The 21181-nt window shown below is 35.0% G+C and overlaps 1 protein-coding gene across 3 annotated transcripts in view; it reads right to left on the bottom strand.

The window, feature by feature from the left end:
* Positions 1–4693: 4693 nt before the first annotated feature.
* LOC149068847 (spatacsin) overlaps positions 4694–21181 on the bottom strand; it is an 85856-nt gene continuing 69368 nt past the window's right edge. For 2 of the 3 annotated variants that reach the window (XM_089250713.1, XM_089250715.1), the window contains 6 exons: positions 19899–20005; positions 18442–18643; positions 17133–17321; positions 16679–16821; positions 14429–14536; positions 4694–6102 (listed from right to left, as the gene is read on the bottom strand). In XM_089250713.1, the coding sequence (XP_089106839.1) occupies positions 5380–6102; positions 14429–14536; positions 16679–16821; positions 17133–17321; positions 18442–18643; positions 19899–20005 (1472 nt within the window). In that variant the 3' untranslated portion in view covers positions 4694–5379. The remainder of the gene's footprint in view (positions 6103–14428; positions 14537–16678; positions 16822–17132; positions 17322–18441; positions 18644–19898; positions 20006–21181) is intronic. The other variant, XM_089250714.1, reaches the window with a different exon arrangement.

Below are 21181 nucleotides of genomic sequence, written 5' to 3'. Positions count from 1 at the left end.
ACTGGTTCTAATTTAAATTTTTAGCGAAGCAAAATAAAAATGTATTGATGTAGTTTAATATTACATTTTTGTAATCATGGGATTCAAGAGAGACCTTTTTTGAGTGTTCTAACATTCTGCAGTTGCTAGTTTAAAAATTTTCAGAAATTTGATATTTGTTAAATTAAAAGATGTATTGATTAGAAAGGAAGCTTTAAGATGGTCCTGGGATTACCTCTTCCGTTCAGAAATAAATAAAATTCAATGTGAAACAGCCAGGGTTGTTTGGTTTAAACCACGTTGGTTTTAACCAAGTGGTTTTTTTTTCAAAAAATCAAATAAAAGTTGCCTAAATATTGTTTTTTCCTTGAAAAATATATTGGTTCATTATTAGCCAAAATGTTTCATTTTTACCACATTTTATATCCTTGGGGTACATTCTGATGGTATATCTTTAAATGACATAAGATTTTATAAGTGGTTTTTTTCGAAAAGTCTCATAAAAGTGGCCAGAATATATATATATTTTTCATATGAAGTATCTTAGTTATTTAAAGTTATATACAAAAGCCAAAATTTCTCATTCTTACAACATTTTCTAACCTTTGGCTACATTCTGATGCTCTATCTTTAGCAAATTCATGAATGAGGATTGCATCACACTTCTAAATGTAGTGGTGTATTATCTCACAGGGTTTCTTTTTCCCTTCACAAAGAAGCAGCAACAGTAGTGACACCATCATGCTAAGGGCAGGTGGTGCTATAATCCAATAAAGACACCAGCTGTCCTTAAAGGACAGACTAGTGTACTAGTAGTTACATCACCTCACATATATTTTCATTTTCTTTCCCCATAAGAAGTAGCACATCTCCTACTGTATATCTCCCAGTGTTAATATTCAATAGTAGTTTTTTTTTATACTTTCACACTGTTAAGCCCAGTTAATCAAGGTTCTACTGAATAATAACAGATTTATGAAAAATAATCAGCTATATACAGGGTGATTATAATTTGAAGTTTTGATTCCAAAACTATTCAATAAGAACTACTGGTCAGAATTACCTGAAAATTTGCATGGATATTCCTGAAGCAATTGAAGTTTCTTTCGCAAAAGGAAAAAAAAATGCAAAATGTGCAGGTAGATGATGTTTTTGTTAAAATGTAAGAAATATTTATTGATTAATTAGTATGGGAATAGTGTTAATTACATTAATAACCATTTTATTTTAGTTAATTATTAGAAGTTTGATTTTGGCCAGCAGTATAATCTATTTTGTGCAACCACATCATTTTGGCACTTCCACAGCACCAGTGTGTGGATAGAACTTCTATCAAGATGCACATTGCAATACCAGCAAAGCAGCTGCTGAAAACCCATTTTGACAGGATGCACCTTAACCCTTGTAACTTCTGGCTGTGGGAGGTACCTCAAAATGTTATAAACAGTGGTCAGATTGTAAAATCTGGTGAATTGCAATCTCCAGCACATCCCCTATATGTTAGAAGTTAATCAGGAATGGGGGCGCGTTTGGTTTAATAAAGCTGAATTGCAAGCACATCCACATCATGACCATGGCATACTCCGATTCTGTTGTTGAACAACAATTTTTGTGCTTCCAACCTCAGGTTGGACAACATATTTAACATTTCTTAAGTTGTAGTTTTTTGTGATCTTTCCATGAATTATGAAATTGTGGAATGCTATAATTAAGGTATAATTTTGCTATGACTGGCTATAGTTTCCATTCTGCGAGCAAATTTCCCACATGTTGGGTGATGTCATTAATTTTACATTTTTAAGTATTTTTTCCCCTTTACCAAATAAAATTGCATTTTTTCAGGAATATTCATGTCAATTTTCAAGTCATTTTGACAATAGTTCTTTTTTTACAGTGTTTTGATATCAGAACCTTAGTTATAATCACCCTGTATATCGTAAATCATTGCTAATTAATCTGCATTATTTATGCTTCATTAAATACATTATATTCACCTAATTTTTATTACTACTTGCAAAATAGCTTCCTAATTAAGCATACTGAAAGTAACTGGAGAAAAACCTTTATATATTATATGATTAATAATATTAAAAGAATTTTCAAACACACAGTAATCCATTGAGTTAAGCAAAAAATAATTAAATGGCAAAATGGTTTTTGTTAAAATGTAATAAATATTTATTAATTAGTATGGGAATAGTGTTAATTACATTAATAACCATTTTATTTTAGTTAATTATTAGAAGTTTGAATGATTTTTCAGAAATTTCATTGTTTTTAATGTTAATACTATTTAAACCAAAAAAACCCGGTGTTTTGGTTTTTTTTTTTTTAAAAACAGTTTTTTTACCAACCCTGGAAACACTGAATCTCTGATTCTTAATAAATATCTTGTGTCCAAAAGCACCCATTTAAAAAATACTGAGCATTATTAAAAGTGGCTCTGTTGTGGTTGGGAAACGATTGCTGTTCTTTTTTTAATGTAGTGGCACCATCTGTTGTAAACATATGTAAGTTAAGTAGGATAAGCATGCACGTGTTCCCCTTCTATAAATTTTAAACCTAGTCACATAGGGGAATTGGTAGAGTGAGCATAGCAATGAGAGTACGACTTTTTTTGCTGCCTTTTAATGTGGTACTATAAATGATAGACATTATACCAAAGTTCTACTTGGAAACCGATTTTATGTTTCCATATTCTTCATACAACATTCATACCAGTGTTTTATTTTTTTTTCTCAAAGTTCAAAAAAATGTATTTACTTATAAAGAGCGTTATGTTTTCTGGTTTGCAACATGTATCTGCCACATCAGTTTTCAGCATGTTTGGAAATTAACTTAGGTATGTTGGAGAGAAACAAAATTGTGATGCAATAGAATAAAGCCAGATTCAAATTTATGTAAAGACAAAAAGTTCTCAATTCAGGAAAAAAATCTCTGCAGAAGTATCTACATTAGAGGTTCTGCTATATACTTTCAAAATTCAGCACGGCAGGGAGCTAATGGGTATTTAGTCTGGGATTATATGTAGGTCAACCTTACCAACAAAAAAAATTTACGCTAGACTAATTCTAGAAATTGACCTAATAAGTAGAGTGGGGATCACCACTGGACCGCAAGAGAAAAATATAGTCGAGGCCAAAAAAAAAATAAGCACTACTCTAGAGGAGCATTTTCCGATGATGAAAAATTACTTAAGCATGGTATAATCAATGATAAAATGCATTGTACAGCAACATGTGATTAATTCAAAAATATTTATTAGATGAATTTACTGATATACATCAAGACGTAATTATCAAATCGATGTTAGAAAATATGTGAATTTCATATTCAGAAAGAGATAGTCAAAACATTTTGGATAACAAAAAAATCTATATATACATTTTTCATACAGAATATATTGCGCTGAAAAAAAATCTGATTCTATACTGTTATTCGACAAATTTTGGTGGTATAAAAATGTTTTTCCTGAATATACAAACACAATGTAGCCAGTATTGTTGCAAAATTTTTTTTTTAATTGCCAAGAGTTCAGATAAACGAAATTGTAGCCCATCTAACACGATCACCATAATATTCAACAAAAAAAAATTTCGCTGATTGGGTTCAGGATTCAGTTTGACATGGGAAGACTTTTCTAATTAAGGTCTAATAGAGAAATTTAACAAAGGAAGCTACTTGGCAGTCCATGAAGAAAATGGCCTACTGCAGTTGTCCTATTAAAACTTCATATGTGATTGTCATTTAGTTTAGGTACTGGTATCTTAGGTTAGGTATCTTTTAAATTTCAAACACTTTTAGTGTCAAAATCCTATATTACTCAAGGGACTGGAGCAAAGCATTGATATTCAAGATTCACTATTATATGGAATGTGGGAAGTGTGTTCTGGAATATTGTTATAGAGGAAATTCACACACACAGTTTTTCAAGACTTACACAGTACAAGTATAGGTCAATCGTATCTATAAGATTAAGCTAATTATATGCTCAATAGTTTGTCTAACCTGGTAATAAACTTATATTCATTCTCATATAGTTGCCAAGTCTCTGAAAATTCTTAAATATCCGAAATTTTTACTAAGATTACAAAAAATCCCTACTGGTTTTTTTTTTTTGGGGGGGGGGGAAGAAATTACTGCCTGTAATTTCCTCCAAAAACATCACAAGTATGAATTAAATTGTTGCCATTGCATCAAATTAGGAGGAAACTCTTCAGTTTGGCAGAGGAAAGGAAAAAATTCATCAAACAGCCAATTCCAGTCCAGCCTCTCCATAGTCAAATCTGCAAGATGACCATATACATCCTGTGTGTCCCTGATTTTGACCCAATGACAATTTTTATTGCCGTGATTTTTATTTGAGTGTAGTTATGAGAAGTAAATTAACCCCCTGAATTTTTAGTAATAATTACAGATGGATGGCAAAGTGACTTTTTGTTTTTCTAAGGGGGAAAGCTTCCCTACAGTTTTACTTTTTTTAATGAAAAATCCTTGGTAAAAGGATTACTTTTGGCTACTTCGTTTTCACGAAATCATTTTTCAGATCCATACAGCAAAAAATGGTGAGATCGTCCTTGGCTTGAGCCCTGTCAGCCCCATGAACAACACTGTTTTAAAGCATGGGCCCACCTGGGTACCTCGAGTGGGGCCTCATGAAAATGAGATCTGGTTAAAATTTTTGAAAGTGAACATGTAAATTGGTAGGCAGATAGGGTGTCTTAAGATGGTCCTCGCCATTAATAGAGCATGTGGGAGTGTGGCTAGATTAGCATCTGTTTTGTTTGGAAGCAACACGCTTTCTACAAGTTTCTGCTGGGATTGGTCAAAGCATGTAAATACAATGAAAAAAATCAATACAATCTCATAAATATAAGATATGATTTTAGAGAGCAGTTTTCTCCACCTAGAAAGAAAAGTAATTCTGATAAATTTCAAAATATATGAAGATGCCTAAAATGACAATAAAAATAAGAAGTAATCTTATCCCTGCATAAAAAAGTATTTTACAGCGATGAAGCAGTAATGTGAAAGAGACATAACCTATTACAAACATAGACTTGCAAGATTCATCACCAAAAATATATGTATCTACAGTGAAACCTGCCTATAACAAATTTTCTTTGGTCCCGGCAGAAGTCCTATTCAATAAGAAATAGCACAAATGCGCTCGAACTCACTTCAGCGATATGACATATCTATAACAATATATTTTCTAGGTCCTTACAGTATCGTTATGGACAGGTTTCACTGTATAAGTACAATATGAAAATTCAATTAAAATTGTAATCAAAGTTATAGCAAATCACATTTAATGCGAAATCATTAGGCTGCTCTTGGAATCAACAAAAAAGAATGATTTGATTGTTCCATCTAACTTACACTCACTTAGGAGGCATTTCAATCATCAGAAATTTTCAAACAATCCTGAAGATACGCTCCACTCTCCCCCATTAGAAGCTCTGTTTTGACGTCAGAAAATTCCAACTGATTAGCGAGTTGATACCTCAATTTAACGTCCAAGCAAAACGAAAGGACATACATCATGTTTTTCATCTGACTTTCTGTCTTAGAGGAAAGTGACTGGTAGCTCCTGGCAACATCTTTTATCATGGGTTCCGTCACATTGAGATATGCACTCAGATCTCGTATATACGACCTGTTCTCTCTGATTATAACATTATTGAATATTGCTTTGCCCCACGAGTCTTCGTGTTTGTAGTGCTCAGCCACCACAACTGCATGTGAAAACTTTTCGAGACGTATGATGCAATCTTTAACTCCGATGTCATTCAAACCTATTATCCATTCTGGATGGAGATGTATCTGCAAGGCAACAAGTCTAGCGTATTTAGCACACAGCATTGCCTGGTTAATGCACTTGACCTGCATATAGTTTTCGGCAGCGTGAGTCAGTTCTTTTATTATAGACTCTAGTTTTTTCTGTATTCCAACATCAGTTTCTGTTTTGCATAACTGGGTGAGTCTAGCACGAGCAGACCTTTCGGCATCTTCTGCTATTTGCCTGAACATGCTGAAAGTCTGTAGAAGTGGCCCATAATACTGTTCAGCTTCTGGACAACGTTTCAAATAATCCAACAATGCCAGCCGTAGATTGGGAACCTGCAAATTAGTTGTGGAAGTTTGAAAACAAATAGGCATATAATATGTGTCACTAAAAAACTAACGTATTAAAAAACTCATGATTGACATATTGTATCAGTAAAGCAGATAAACATGATGGCATATTTACATTGAACAACTGATTAGAATGAAATATTGTCTGAGGCTTTCATGGCCGGCGTTAAATGACTTGCAAACGGTTTCCGGGTTATTAGGCCATGGTCTAGGACAGTGGTTCTCAACCAGGGGCCACATGGCCCCAGGTGGGCCCTAGGATATTCCAGGGGGGGGGGGCCACGGATGAAAATCTCGCAAAAGGGGAGCCACGACTACTGATACGGGGGCCACAAAGAGAGAGAGAAGTTTGTGAAGTTAAATTTTTTTAGTCACTCTGACTAAAAAAAATTGATTTCAAACAAAATGTTCATAGAATATCTTTTTCGCAATGTTTCCCCCATTCAAGTAATATTAACATGAGGAAGGAAATAAAAAAAGTGTTGCATGTAATCTCGATGGTTTTACGACTTGGGGGTGACAGTAGGCCCTGACACAAACTATAGAAGAGATTTAAGCAAAATGGAGTAACTGTAAAGTCAGAAAATTATGTGTGTTCGAAGACTTTTTATTCAAAGAGGGCTGCCATAAAGAAAGCAGGCAAAAATTTGTTGACCATTCATTGACATTCTTTTGAGTGCTGGTAGTAAATGTAATCCAAGAAGTAGATGGGTGAAAAATGAAAGCTTGTAAAAAAACCATCATTTTCATGCAATTACAGACGGATAGCCATCTAGTTTAGCACAAAGCTATCTTCAGCAGGCACTGAGTGGGAATATATTTATAAAAATCAAATAAACAATGATTGCTCTGGGTTTTTTTTTTATGAATTTTGATGGGGGGGGGGGACCAATCCATTGCTTCTGATGAAAAGAAATAAAGTCGAATCCAGTTATAACGAACTCCAAGAGACCAAATCATACATGAGAAAAAATACCCGCGAAATTTAATTATTTAAAACTACATTGCAGTATAACTTAAGAAACTACAATTGCATAAAATTACTGTTGTTTCAATTGTAAGTGTTCATATGCCATTCCTTTCAATTTAACAGGAAAATGTAATTTTAAACATATTTAAGACGGTCTAAACGTCATTTGGTTTGCTGATTGGTTTTTATAAGCAATCCAAGCAGATAAAGTATTGGGACTTCCTCTAAGATTGACACTAAACCTTTAAAGTTTTTTTAATCCATACTGTAAAGCTTCCTATTAACTGCCCTACTACTTAAGCCTGCTGCTGGCCGGCAACATCCCAAATAATTTCAATGCAATTTTCCTATCCTGCAAGAACAATGTTGCGGACATTAGAAAAAAATTTCTAAAAGGGCGTATGACCACATTTAAAGCAATTTAAATTCGTTTATTTGAGACTCACTGCGTCTGCTGATTTCTCAGAAAAGTGCAATAAATTCTCACGTAAGTCTTCACTTTGAAATGTTCAACCTGCTAAATGCGTCCCTTTGTATCTCTCAACCTAAAATTTATGGTTTTTAGTGTTGATAATACGCATACAAAATAAATTCAGCGACGTGTTTTCACAATCTACAAAAACCGCGTGGATTTCATAGTTGGAAATGATGTCAAAATGCCAAAGATTTGGAGTTCGAATCGAAATGAAAATGTCAAATAATTGAAATTGTGCTTCGTATAAATGAAATATTTTAATATTGAAAGCTATATATATAGAGATTAATCGTGACTGTTGTCAAATGTCTCATAAATGTGAAATTTTGTCATAAAACGGAGAGTGAGGCGCGAATTCCCTTACACACAAGTGCAATTTCGAGGCATTTACGCACAACCGAGCCCCTCTTGGCCATTTTTCTTTTTTTTCTCACCGCCCTTTCTTCCTTTTGTTTCCTTCCAAAATTTATGAAATAAAAAAGACTGTTTTCAGATTAAATTGCTGAAGTTCAATTACTTTAGTGCAAATGTCAGGAGGGGGGGGGGGGGGAATACAGTCGAACCATATTAGAATGAACTCCAAAAGACAGGAGAAATCACTGCATAATAAAAAATTTCGTTACAAAGGAATTCCAGATTTTTATATTGTTCCTATGTAAACTTATCCAGGGGATTAGAAAAGTTTCCGTTAAAATGATATTTTTCCCGATATAACGGTATTCGTTGAAACAGGAGTCGACTGTATTTCGTCTCAAACTATTTTTTATGTGTATATGCAGGCTGCATGGGTAACAGGGCGTATGGCACTTTACTGGCGAGCCGTTAGTCTTATAGCAGCGGTTCTCAACCTTTTCTGACTCGCGGAGCCCTTTTCAGAGTATAATTTCTATGGCGGAGCCCTTTTTTCTAATATTGTTTATATCGCGGTACCCTTTAGGCCTCTTTCTTTTCTGTTTGTTTATCAAATTTATTGATTTTTTTTATTATCCTCGAGTGTCGCGGAGCCCCTGGGAAGTGCACAAGGAGCCCTAAAGGCTCCACGGAGCACCAGCTGATAGCAGCTAGTCTTAGAGACATACTTCCAACTAGAAAAAGTAACCGAATCACGTGTCCAACTCAGATATGTCATTTATGTTGTAAGGGGTTGTATAGTTATGAAATTAAAAAAAAAAAAATTTTATATCGTCCCCGTGTGCCGAAAAACCTAAAGTTGTTGCTCTGTCTTTCCCGATGCCAACTAAAATAATTTCACGTTTCTAAGTGTAATATTCACAGAGATACGCAAATTCGAAAAATTGGGGAAATTTGGAAAAAAAAAACAGCGTTAAATGCGAGTAAAATGGTTTCCCCGCATCTAATGCTGTTTTTTTCCTCTAATTTTCTTCGAATATCTCAGTGAATATTGCACTTAGAAATGTGTGAAATATTGAACTTAGAACTTTTTTGTTGGAGACAGGGAAACAACTTTCCAACTGGGTTTTGGGGCACAGGGTGTCCATATAAAAAGTTAACATTTTTATTTTGATAATTATGCAACCCCTGGCAATATGAATCAAATATCTGTGTACTGCACATTATTCGGGACTGAAAGTATGTCTCTAGGACCAATGGTTCGCCAGTAAAATGTCATATGCACCATTACCTTTGCGCCCTGTACATTAAATACAGTGCAGACTGTTATGTGAAATATTGTGTTGCGTTTAAGCCAACACGCACGTTGCTTCGTTCTGTGAATATCAGATTTTGACCGTACCAAAATTGAAGTCAACAAACTGATAACTTTCTTATTTGAGAATCTGATTATTTATATTTTCCGATGGCTTGAAATCCTGATAATGAATCATTATTATGTTCACACGAACAGTTTTGTCACTGCGTACATGATTTCTCTGGAATGAAATGGTTCAAACAAATGTTTAAAAATTTTTCACACGTATTTTAGTTCATTTTTTTAAATTCATAGCAGGACTACAACATGAACCTATATCCTTGGTACATGTATTATTGTTGAAAACGATGTGAAAGGTTGAACTTTTCAATTGTGATTCATTTGTGTGGGTGGCTACTCCCTCATTACTACTTTTATCCGCATGAAGAGAATAAAATTAACAAAACTGCTTGCTACCAGTTTTTGCTGTTTTATCATTCTAAGAATGCGTATTTTAGAAGATACAACTGACATTTCTCAATGAAACCATGATCATTATATTTTTTTTACTGTATTCTGTTCATTTTGCTTTTTCGTTATTTTCATTAATTAAAAATTTATTAAATTAAATTCAAAAATATTTACACTTCTGACAATTTTTGAATAACTATCTTCTAATGGGAAAACGGGGGGGGGGGGAAAGAGGGGGTAGAAAGTTAGTCATTTTCGCAAGGGGGGCCACAGGAATGAGAAATGGTTGAAAGGGGGTCATGGACAAAAAAGGTTGAGAACCACTGGTCTAGGACAAAAACCGGCCACAAAAGTAAATTTGAAAAGTCCGAGGTAATATCGTCCGAGGTGCACTACCATGCTTGTCTTCATAGAGAAGCCATCGAAATATTCAAGCACCACAACATAAATCGAAAAGAGGAGACGATGAAGGTGCATCCCACTTGGGTCCCGGTACTTCAGCAACGTAGATAGTTCAGATGTGCTCCCGATGAATGCCAGAGAGAAAATGACCTCGACAGCCAATCGCCGCCAGACACCACTTGCAGCCAATCAGTGCACAATACATCCATACAAGCCAACTAATGCGGTTCTTTTGCAGCCAATCAAGTCTCAGAAGTGCATATAGAGAACAAGTCAATGACAGTAGATGTACAAAGCCTTTCTCGCTTGCCGCAGAGACTTACGTCCTAATAACATCAGATGATGCCTGCCACAGATGTGGGCAAGACGTCAGGAAGAAAATCTCCTAGACCATGGCCTAATAACCTGGAAACCGTTTGCAAGTCATTCAACTGATTAGAATCACAGATAATCATTTGGTTTTCGTAATCACTTTCAGAAAGTATGGAACAGAGCTATGTCATGACACAGGGGAAAAAATTCGTTTATAGTTATCAGGACTTAAGTTTATAATTTTTTTTTGAGGTTTTTAAGCAAAAGTTGAACTTATTTCAACCTGTAAGTTATCATTATCAACCTGAAAAACTATGTAGGTCAAAAAATGTACAACCCCTCTCCCTTGTTGACAATAAAAAAAGCTGGATCTCAGCTTAAAGTGGGGGGGGGGGGTCCAGTTTCAGAATGGTATGATGAAAAGTTAGTGGAATGGAGTGCCATGATAACATTTTTTAATCCCTTTTTGTGTTTAGAAAAAATGGGGCCGTCCTGAAATGTGTTATGCGGTCATCATGTTTGCTTTTGGATGTACAATATAGTCATGCATAACACAGTAAGCAAAAAACCTGCTGAGTTGTCTGCTTGGAAGGTGGATGGCAGTACTTAATAAACCACATATAACAAGCGTTCCTCGGAAACACCAAAAAGTGCTCAGCAAGCCAAAAAAGGATGGGAACTGCTCTATAGTCTCTGCATCCTGCGGCAGGGCTTTTATGTTGAGATTTTTCATTAGTGCAGACGTTCCATGAACCACACTATAGTAAATTTATAGCGTGAAAAAACATGGTAATGATCAATCTACTTTACCACACACCAACTCCGGTCATATATCACTGGTCATTTCCAACCAGTGGAGTTGGGTGGGAAATTAAGGCACCATCTATCGGTGGTTACCCCAGGGGCTCAGTAGTACAGAACTTGTTTCTGATGGTCTTGCCTGGATTCGAACCCTTGGACCTTGATGGTGACTTTCATAGTGGAAGACAAGCATCTTACCACTGCACCAATAATGGTCAATCTGGAGCCCTGCCAGCTCCACCCTTGTGGGGCCATGTGCTACTCAATCAGACATAGGATCATCAGCTAATAAGGCATTGTAAAGCCACTCATTCACACCTTGACACAGAGATAAAATAGACTGACAGCATGAGTGCGACCATCTACGGCTACTCACTGTCAAACAGATGCAAGACTTGGCTGAACGAACATAAGTAAAGGGAGTGAAACAACTCACTTTGACTGATATGTTTAAGCAATGATACACTTTAACACAATATATAAGTGTGCAAAATGTAAACAAAATTGTTTTCACTGTAGTTAACCCTAGAATACACTAATAAAAACTGCATGTTACTAGCCATACGTCTACTTTTTTCAGTCATATAGCTAGCATTCTAGGGTTAATTATATTACATACTGAAGCATAATTCATTCTTTTTTACTAAGAAATATCCTTTTTTCATGAGTTATCCAGATAATTGGAGTTCTACTGTCGTTATTAATAAGTTATTGTGATCAGAAACCCAGAGTTATGTGATCGCATTAAGTGGCCCGCACGGAACACTGAATCTACAGCCTCTGTTATAACGAGAGGTTTAATAATAGCAAGAAAAACTTTCACACTGTAACAGACTTCTTGTTACAAGCAACAGGTATCTTCAATAGTAACTACTGGACATTGCTACGCTAATTACTCATAATTCATAGGTGGGTGAAATGTAAACCAGAATTTTCCTCCAGAAGGTCGTGTGTTAGTGGATGGCCCTCTAGAATGTTAGTTTCGCAGTGTGTCTTACGTAGTCTCTTCATCTGCAGCAATTCATATCTGTACTCAGGAGCACAACGAGCAATATAAAATTTCTGGCTAGAGAAGGCGTAAAAACTATCTGAAAGTTTGAGGAGATAGTTTCTCACCGAAATTCAGGATTTGAAAATGAGCCCCAACCTAAATTAGCATCACTACAGAAAACATCTGCAGTCTTTTCAAAATTATTGGAGTAGATAGCCACATGAAGATATTTTAAATAGCATCAACAGTTGATAGTTACAGTATTAGCTATGGAAGAAATCAATCCATCATTGATGTTGTCCTGGACCCTGGGGGAAAAGTAACCTTGCTAATCCCTACTGATTACACAACTGAAATGTGGTCATGTGTGGTTAAAACTATTTTAGTGGAGTAGTTCACTATATTGCTTATGATACCCAAGGCTGCAACTAAAGGGAGGACATGATAATCTGGTGCCCAGTTGCTGGACCAGGAAGAGCACCAAATTTACTATTTGTTTGTTCAAAACTACCAGTTCGGTGCCAAAATGGATACTTGCACTGAATGACAAAGCAAATTTTTGTTTCTAGTTGCAGCCCTGATAAACCCATGTTGTTTTTCATTCTGCACAGGTGTCAATAATGTGATACGAAGAGCACCGAAAAGTCTGTGAAAGGTGATAAAAGTGGGTGGGGGATATGGTGGTTAGCGCTGTGTTAGTATTTGAATATAACATGCAGAGAAGTGATATTGAAACCATATGGGTTGAATTTGAGAACAAAAGACGTCATAAACTTATTGTTGGGATTTGTTACAATCCACCGAATAGGGATCAAAACTACATCGCCAAATTGCATGATGAAATTTCCTACATGTGTAAGCGAAAGAGGGTTCTCATACTAGGGGATTTCAATCACCCAAGTATTGATTGGGAGAACCTTTCATCTGGAAATCAGTATGAAAGAGACTTTCTTAAGTTGGTGCTTGAAACTTTTTTGTATCAGAAGTCACTAGGGGTACTGCTATTTTGGATTTAGTTCTTACTAGTTCTGAGGATCTAGTTGAACATGTTTTGGTGGGGGAAGAGTTTTCTTCCAGTGATCATCGTATCGTCAGATTTCACTGTAACTTTTCCTCGGGTAAGGTTGATAACAAAAGACTGGTTCCTTGTTTTCGGAGAACTAACTTCAATGTTTTGAGAGAACGGTTAGCGGAAGTTTTCAAAGACCGGTGTCACTATCCCGGATGCAACTAGGGTCACAGATTTGGGAATTCTCATTGACGAGTGACTTAGGTTTTCTGAACATTGTTCAGCGGTGGTCAAAAAAATGAATAGAATGCTTGGTCTCATTTTCAAAAAGGTCTCTTCGCGTTCTCCTAAAGTCATTCTTCCGCTTTTTCGAGGCTTAGTTCGTCCTGGACTGGAGTATGCTGTAAGGTTTTGGAGACCATACCTACAGAGGACTTGGTTGAAGGGGTGCAGAGAAGAGCTACGCGCGTCCTTATTGGCACACGGGGCTTGAGTTAAGAAGAGAGACTTCATTTTTTGAATATGTTTACATTGGATGAACGCAGGTGTCGAGGAGATATGATCGAAGTGTTCAAAATTTTCAATGGGATGGATAGGATGGACCATGAACTTTTAGTACACTGCCAATCGATTGCTTTTACAGGGGGGGGGGGGGGCACCAGTATCGATTGGTGAGGGACAATGCAAGGTTATGGTGTCGCCGGGAATTTTTCTCTAATAGGGTTGTTAATAAATGGAATAGCTTACCTCCGGAGGTAGTAAATTGTAACACAATTGATACGATAAACATGTTGGGGTAAATCGAGAAGCTATCCACATTTAGATTAAGACAACCATAAGTATTCTTTATATGCATTGTATATTTTATCATGTGTATATATTGTTTACAATTTTTTGTGTTAGTTGCATTTTTAATTGGGTTGCTGTATTTTTGAAATATATAACATCCATATTTTTATGGGCATCTTTTTCTCAGCCACCTCATTGGGCATTTTGCCTGTTGTGGCGTTGTATTTGTATAATTAGACTGAATTTAATGATGTACAATTGGAAGATTTTTTCTGCACAGGCACAGAATTTCAAATTTATCTGCAACAACTTATTTATTCATAAAATTATTACATTATTAGCCTTATCAAAACAACAATCATGTAAAGACTTTTCAGAAAGTTGGAAAGAAGTACAGTTTCAAAATCAAAATATTGCATATATTTAAATTTTAGAGAACTGACCTTTTTCATCTTCTCCCCAAGCAGAAGTTCAAACTTCCCATTATCCATCAACATATCAAATACATAGCTCATTTCACTGTATCTTCCAATGCCAATAAACAACCGAACCTATGAATGACAAAGAACTTCATTGCCAGCGAGCAAAACATTTCAAAAAATTCTATAATTGCCAGAAAATTTTCATCTTATGAGCATAGTACACACAAAAAAATTTCATTATGTAAAGTACAAAAATTTTGTGTAAGCTGACAGCAGTGTGGGGGAATGTAACTGTATTGGGTACTGAATTAATCTTAAAAGTCAGTCATTCTCAAATGGTGCGTCGCAATGAGTTGTCTACATTGAGGTGTGCTTGGGGGAAGGGGATGTTTCTCTGTTAGACTATTTTGGGCAGTTGCAGATGAATGTTGGCAACAAGTGACATAAGTTTGAAAGCCACTGTTTAAGTAATTCTACTTTTATTCTGCATATAATACACTGTGCTGAGTTAGGTAATTAATTTACTGTTGTGTCGAGTAATAGCAAAATAGATTTGAAAGGAGAGAGACACTGAACATGCTGTTGTTGAAACATTATTCCTGTTGCCATCCAATAAAACACAATGAATAGGAAATAAACTAGAACAGGAAAAACACATGATTATTATCAGTGTGTAATATTTAATTGATAATAAAGATTGCATCTTTAATGGCTGTTGAATAGTCTTTACTTAAGACCCTTTAACTGCTTCATTATGAGGACATCGATGGAAGGAATCGACTAGGAGTAGAGTCTGAAGGTCCGATCCGCACCTTCTCACGGTGCAGCCCATAAGTAGCCATGTTTAAAGGACAGCAAATCTGCTCCTATTCACGCGTTTGTTTGCTTGTCAATCGTTCATAACTACACACACTGTACCCAGATCTGCCATTGTTTACATTTATAGTTCACAGGTATGGTATGTACAATTGCTTGGAAGTGGATTATTGTACAATAGAACAAAGCTATCGATTTGGGATATGAGAAGATTCAAGTTGCAAAAAATACCAACTGTGTTGAGCATCATTGACTATAGAAAACTGAAAATGAGTTAGGTTGACCGAGTTGTTCTAAAAATTGATGTTCGGATAATCGGTGTTCTACTGTACTTTCCAATAGACTTCTATTTTTTCAAGGTCACGAGATAGAATGACTACAGAAGATGGGAGGAGGTGGTGCTGAGAAATAAAACACGCTCTTCTTAGAAAGAATCGTTTCGCGGCAAGCAGGAACCAAAATGTTTTGCAGTCTTTTCTGTAATTCCAAGCATACAGAGGCAAAATTCTCTATTTTGGCTATTTGGTGCAGAAAAATACGGAAATACACTATTGGAGCAGGATGGCGCAAAATGTTAATTTTGGCGTAGAGTTCCCACTCTTGGTATAGTGATAATTCGACTAACCAACACCATGACTCAAGAATGTTTTGGTTTTTTGGGAATTAAATTTTTTTGCGACATTTCAGCCTTGGCTAATAAATACGGATTCGACTAATGAACACTTTCGTTGATATAAATGCATGCGCTACACAACACAGCAGCATTGTGAGCTGAATTTTCACACAGACAAACTGGAGCGATTCATTACTATTAAACTTAAATAAAAACTTATTATTGCTCCTTTCTCGAATGGGCTGGGGGTCACGCATGTCAATGAAAACAGGTGTGCAGTAAATTTCCTGTAATTAATATTAGGCAGAAATAGGTGCATTCATCTTATGCATGATCAAAGACATTTTAGAGACTGATGACACAGCAGTAACAAATAACAATTGGAAATAACAGTTAAACATGACTGTATGACTATTGCATTGGAATTAGATTATGCTACACAGCACTGAAGGTTGCGAGCAGGCAGGCAGGTAGTACAGTAGGTTTGCATCAGATTCGAGAAATAATGAGTATTAGTGATGTAACAAAGGCAGCTTCGTCCTTTTATATACTGCTCACAATTGGCGAATATGCAGATGCAGTCTCTAACATGGATTAGAAGGGAAGTACGCTAGCAATGACACAAGTTAGCATACCCACATCTCATCAAATGCAAGCAAATAAGTTCTGTAACATTATTTTTGATGTATGAAGGGAATCATTTTTGATTTGGATCTGACACAGCTTCAAATCTGTTTTTCTTCCAAAAAAAAAAAAAAAAAAAAATTCCCATATAGTAATAGTTGATTCAAATGCAGAAAACAACTGAAATTAGTTGAAATTCGAGAAAAAATTTTACTCACCAAGAGATGGAATTTATCTGCTTTAGTTATAGCTCTTGCTAATATTTTTGATCGGTGCAAAACCTGTGAGATACCTTCAACATTACAAGCAGCCAAGAAACAATTATTGGCACAAATGAGCAATTCAACTGCTTCTGCAGCACCTGTGAATTTATAGGTAATAATTAAATCATTTGTGCACTGGATTCAATAAAATCGTAAACACTGCTATTTTACTGGATTTAGTTATGAAGACTGAAAAAGATTGGGTGTTCTTTAGACGGAAGAACTAAACATTAGCACAAATTTTTAATGAGGAATCAGAAGTTAACTAAAATTTACAGCAATATGTCTTACTTTATTGCTACCTCTAAATGGCACCATATTTTATAAAAATATAACATGTTGTGCAAATATTCTATTTTACATTATAAATAGCAAGTGGAGGAATGACCCCCTATATATGAAATCTTACTGTTATTGGCAGAAGAAAGCTCAAAATCTTCAAATGCCAAAACTGCTAATTCCATCAGTTTCTTGCCAAGAATAGATGGGTCTCGACAAAGTTTCACGGTCAGCTGGAAACTCTCTTCGGTGCTTGCTGGATTATACAGAATTTCAGAGTTCGCATCAGCTAAGGTCAACTTGCTTTCTGGGAGCAATGCTAGAAGTTTTTTGAGATTATCAACATGAATTTGAAGGCTTATATTACATGATTCATAACACTATGAGTAATCAAAGTTAAAAGTGAAAATTTCTCCCAATGTCCTTTTCACTGATAGCATCATACTTTCCCATACACTTTTATTAATAAAAATTGATAAACCAAATGCAGTGGAAACAGTATTAGTTTATAAACATAATACAGTTTATAAACATAATTTGTTCAGTGAATATTCTCATAAACTAAAACACTTGTGTATCAAATCAAACTTTCCCATAAGAAATAATGGAATTCAAGTGATTCGTTCCACAACCATCTCCTTCACATCAGCCACGATCCTTTTCAAGACAAAGTTTGGGTTGACTCATTTTAAATTAGTGTATTTTCACTTATTTTGTGTTGAAGGTTTGAGTATTTTTGGAATGATAAAAATGAGCAAGGGTGTTACTTTAAAATCCCTGCTTACACCAGATTTGTACTAAGAATGCCACTCTTATAACTAGTAGAATCCACAAATGAGTCCGCAGTACCTGAGAAGTGAGCCTAAGTCAAATAAGGGGGCCCTGAATGATACTGAGTTCTTTATTAATGTGCATATGAATACAAAACATGCATTTTAAATTTGGTTTTTCATTAAAATATGAAAAGCAGTCCTGATAGAAGAATGCTCTGGCCTAGTCCCTGAACTTAAGACAATAGCGATTATGTGACGCTCATCAGACAACAGTAATACACAGAGTATCATATAGGCTGATTCTCATCAAAGAGTCTTTGCTATACTTACTATTCATATTTAATTCTAATAAATAAATACTCTTATTGAGTCTCTTAATAAATCTCTAGTTTATGGAGTTGAAATCTGTTAAACTTTAAAAAATTCTGCTCATATTGTGAGACACTGCTCGTTTACCAAGTCAATTTTTCCCCCATTTTTGCTCCTCTTGATAACCACTTGTAAACTAAATGAATCTGACTATGCATAATAAGAGAACAAAGGTAATTTCAAAAAGCCAGCAGAACCCTGATGTCTCAAGGTGTTGAAAAAGGCATCTGTTTCATTGAAATAATTTTCATGAAGGAAACCATTAATATAGATTAAAAAATGATAATAAATGCCTACTAATGCTTTCTGGTATCATCCTAATTGAGAAGTAAATTTCTTGGCTGAGAAATCGGGTTACACTTTCATCAGTCAATCCATTCACTTCAATGAGATTTTTAGCCAGAGAATATTTTTCCTTGCAACCAGATGACACAACACGTTTTAGCAGCTTGAATATGCTTTGTTCATTCGCAACCTCATCATAAGAGCAATCCAAAACCTAATAACAAAAAAAAAAAAAAAACAATATCCTCATATAATCTTTAAATATGTTTATTATAGCCTTCAATAGTTAGTGGTCAGGGAAGTTAAAATGAAAAAATTATAATTGCTAATCCCGTGAAAGATGATAGAGATACAGTATAATCTCTCTAATCCAGACAATTACGCAGATAATTTTTTAAACGCAATTACCTCGGCAGATGTATGCTGAAATAAACGTGTCGATTACATCTACCAGAAATTTCTCCATCAACTTTTCTTCTGTTGCTGCAACCATAAACATTTCACTAGCAACATCTTACACTCCTTTGCTATCAAACTTACATTTCTCCTGTACTTTCTTATGCAGCTAAATTATGGGACCCCTACACCTCCAGTAATATCAACAAACTTGAATCAATCCAAAATAAATCCACGACTTCGGTGCACATATTTTTTGCTTGTAAGTTCATTTGTAGTTTATCCATTAATGCTTAATTAAATTTGAGCAATTCAGAGAAAAAAGCAGTTAGATGATATGAAAATATGCATTCTTAATGATTAACAAGATCTGTTTTAATTAATAAGCAGCCAGTTAACTTAATCAAAACAATTGGATTTTTTTGATTTTTTTTTAAAAAGAAAATCATGATTTTTTCATACCTTCTGGCAACAATTATTAAATTTACATGCAATGTTAAACAATATTTGTATCACATTCAACACATTCTCTTGTATTAGGTATTCTCTCATACAATTACCTTTGAAGTATGCATTTTGCACCTATAAGTAACAGGGTAATGGGAAGATTTGAATCATAAAATTAGGGTCATGCTCCTATCTTACACAGCTTCTTTGTTTCCATGAGACTAAGCACCCAATAATTATTTAATATTTTCAAAAGAAAATACAGGTATATACTCATTTATAAGCCAATACCTCTTCTCCCCCTTGAGAACCACTCGCACAACAACATAAAGAGGGTCAAGGTTTTCTCTGCACAAAAATAGCTGACCCCCCCCCCCCCCCACCAATTTTGGAATGAGTTTTTGAACCAAAAAAAACTTTGCTTGTACACGAGTATGTACAGTATTCAATTCATTATTCGTAATAACATTTAAACTAGCATGAACAGATTGTGTTATATAATTCATGTATGAAACAGCTTACAAAATATGTAGAAAAATAATAAGCAAACCAATGCCCAAAATGAGCATTTGGAATTTTCAATGGATTACCAATCAGTGTTATCATAAGCTACTAATTTAACTCACCACTGAAATGATGAAATTAATCAGGATCTGTTCACAAATAGAAGCTGCTGCTTCACTTTTGCTACAGAAATTCTCAATAGCCTTAATAATGGCATTTTGCGAAGAAGCTGAATAAATTGAAAAAAAATCCATGTTATCATATCATCACAAAAAGAAATATCATACAAATTAATCAAATAGAATACATTTTATTTTACTTCTTCAAGAGCAAGCGTTTCAAAATGAGAATCTACAACTTATTTTTTTTTAAGACTTCTACAAACGGAAACATAACACCCAAATTAACCCTCTCAGCGGCATTGATAAGATTTCTCCCGTTCTTAAAAGCTTTCTATACAGGAGTCCCTAGCTTTACAAGATTAATTGGCTCCACAAAATAGTTGCGTAACACAAAATTGTGTAAAGTGAGTTAATTTAACATGCAAAAGATAGGAATAGGGGGTTCTTCAGAAATTTAAAAAAAATTTAACCCAACAGCAAAGGAACCTTTTTTTTAATGAATTATTTATTCAAACTTATATGAATAAATCCTGTGAATTTAGGCAACATGAATGAATTAAATTAACACTTTTTCCGTCTTCGCCACTTCTGATTGATTCTAGTGAGTGTAGATGTTTTCTTTTCTGAAGAGCCTAGTACGATAGGCTAATAACTCTTTTAAATGAAACAGTCGAGATTCGGCTGACAAGAAGCATTTTCTACTTGTCTCCCCATAAAAACTTCAGTAGCAAAGCCAGCAAATTTTGCATTATTCCCGCAAATATGAAAATTACTTTCATTAGAACCACTTTTCTTTGTTTAAAATTTCCACAGCATTATCAGTGTGTTACCAAATGTTCTTTATCAGTGAGATCTGGCGAATTGTATCGGAGAATTTTTCCCATATTTGTCTCAGCAACACAAATCCAACATATTTCCTCTCCACAGAATTTAGCTACTATATTATATCTTATATTTACAAGCCCATTTTCAGGATTAAAGTTAAACTCCAAGCCAAATTTTTCAAGTTGGAATTCCTAAAATCAACTTTTAAAAATTGCGTAAAGTGAAACCGTGTAAAGTTAGGGATGTGTCTGTATTAGCATTGACAAGCCCAGATATTTTACAATATTGATTTCTCAATAGAATACATTTTCTTATACCCCGTTACTTTGCAACTACTGAAAATTGGAAGACAAACAATGTGATATTTCACAGGGAGCTTAGGGATTCAGGGTTCATACTCATTTTCGTAAAAAAATTTCCCTGACTTTTCCAGGTTTTCCAGTCAAATTTTCAAAAAA

Source organism: Pholcus phalangioides, unplaced genomic scaffold (assembly GCF_987345545.1).
Source record: "Pholcus phalangioides strain wild (caught in Gottingen) unplaced genomic scaffold, Ppha-v1.0 ptg000024l_1, whole genome shotgun sequence".
NCBI classification, from domain to species: domain Eukaryota; kingdom Metazoa; phylum Arthropoda; class Arachnida; order Araneae; family Pholcidae; genus Pholcus; species Pholcus phalangioides.
The sequence above is the reverse complement of the archived record's forward strand: the minus strand, read 5'-3'. Positions and strand labels throughout refer to the sequence as shown.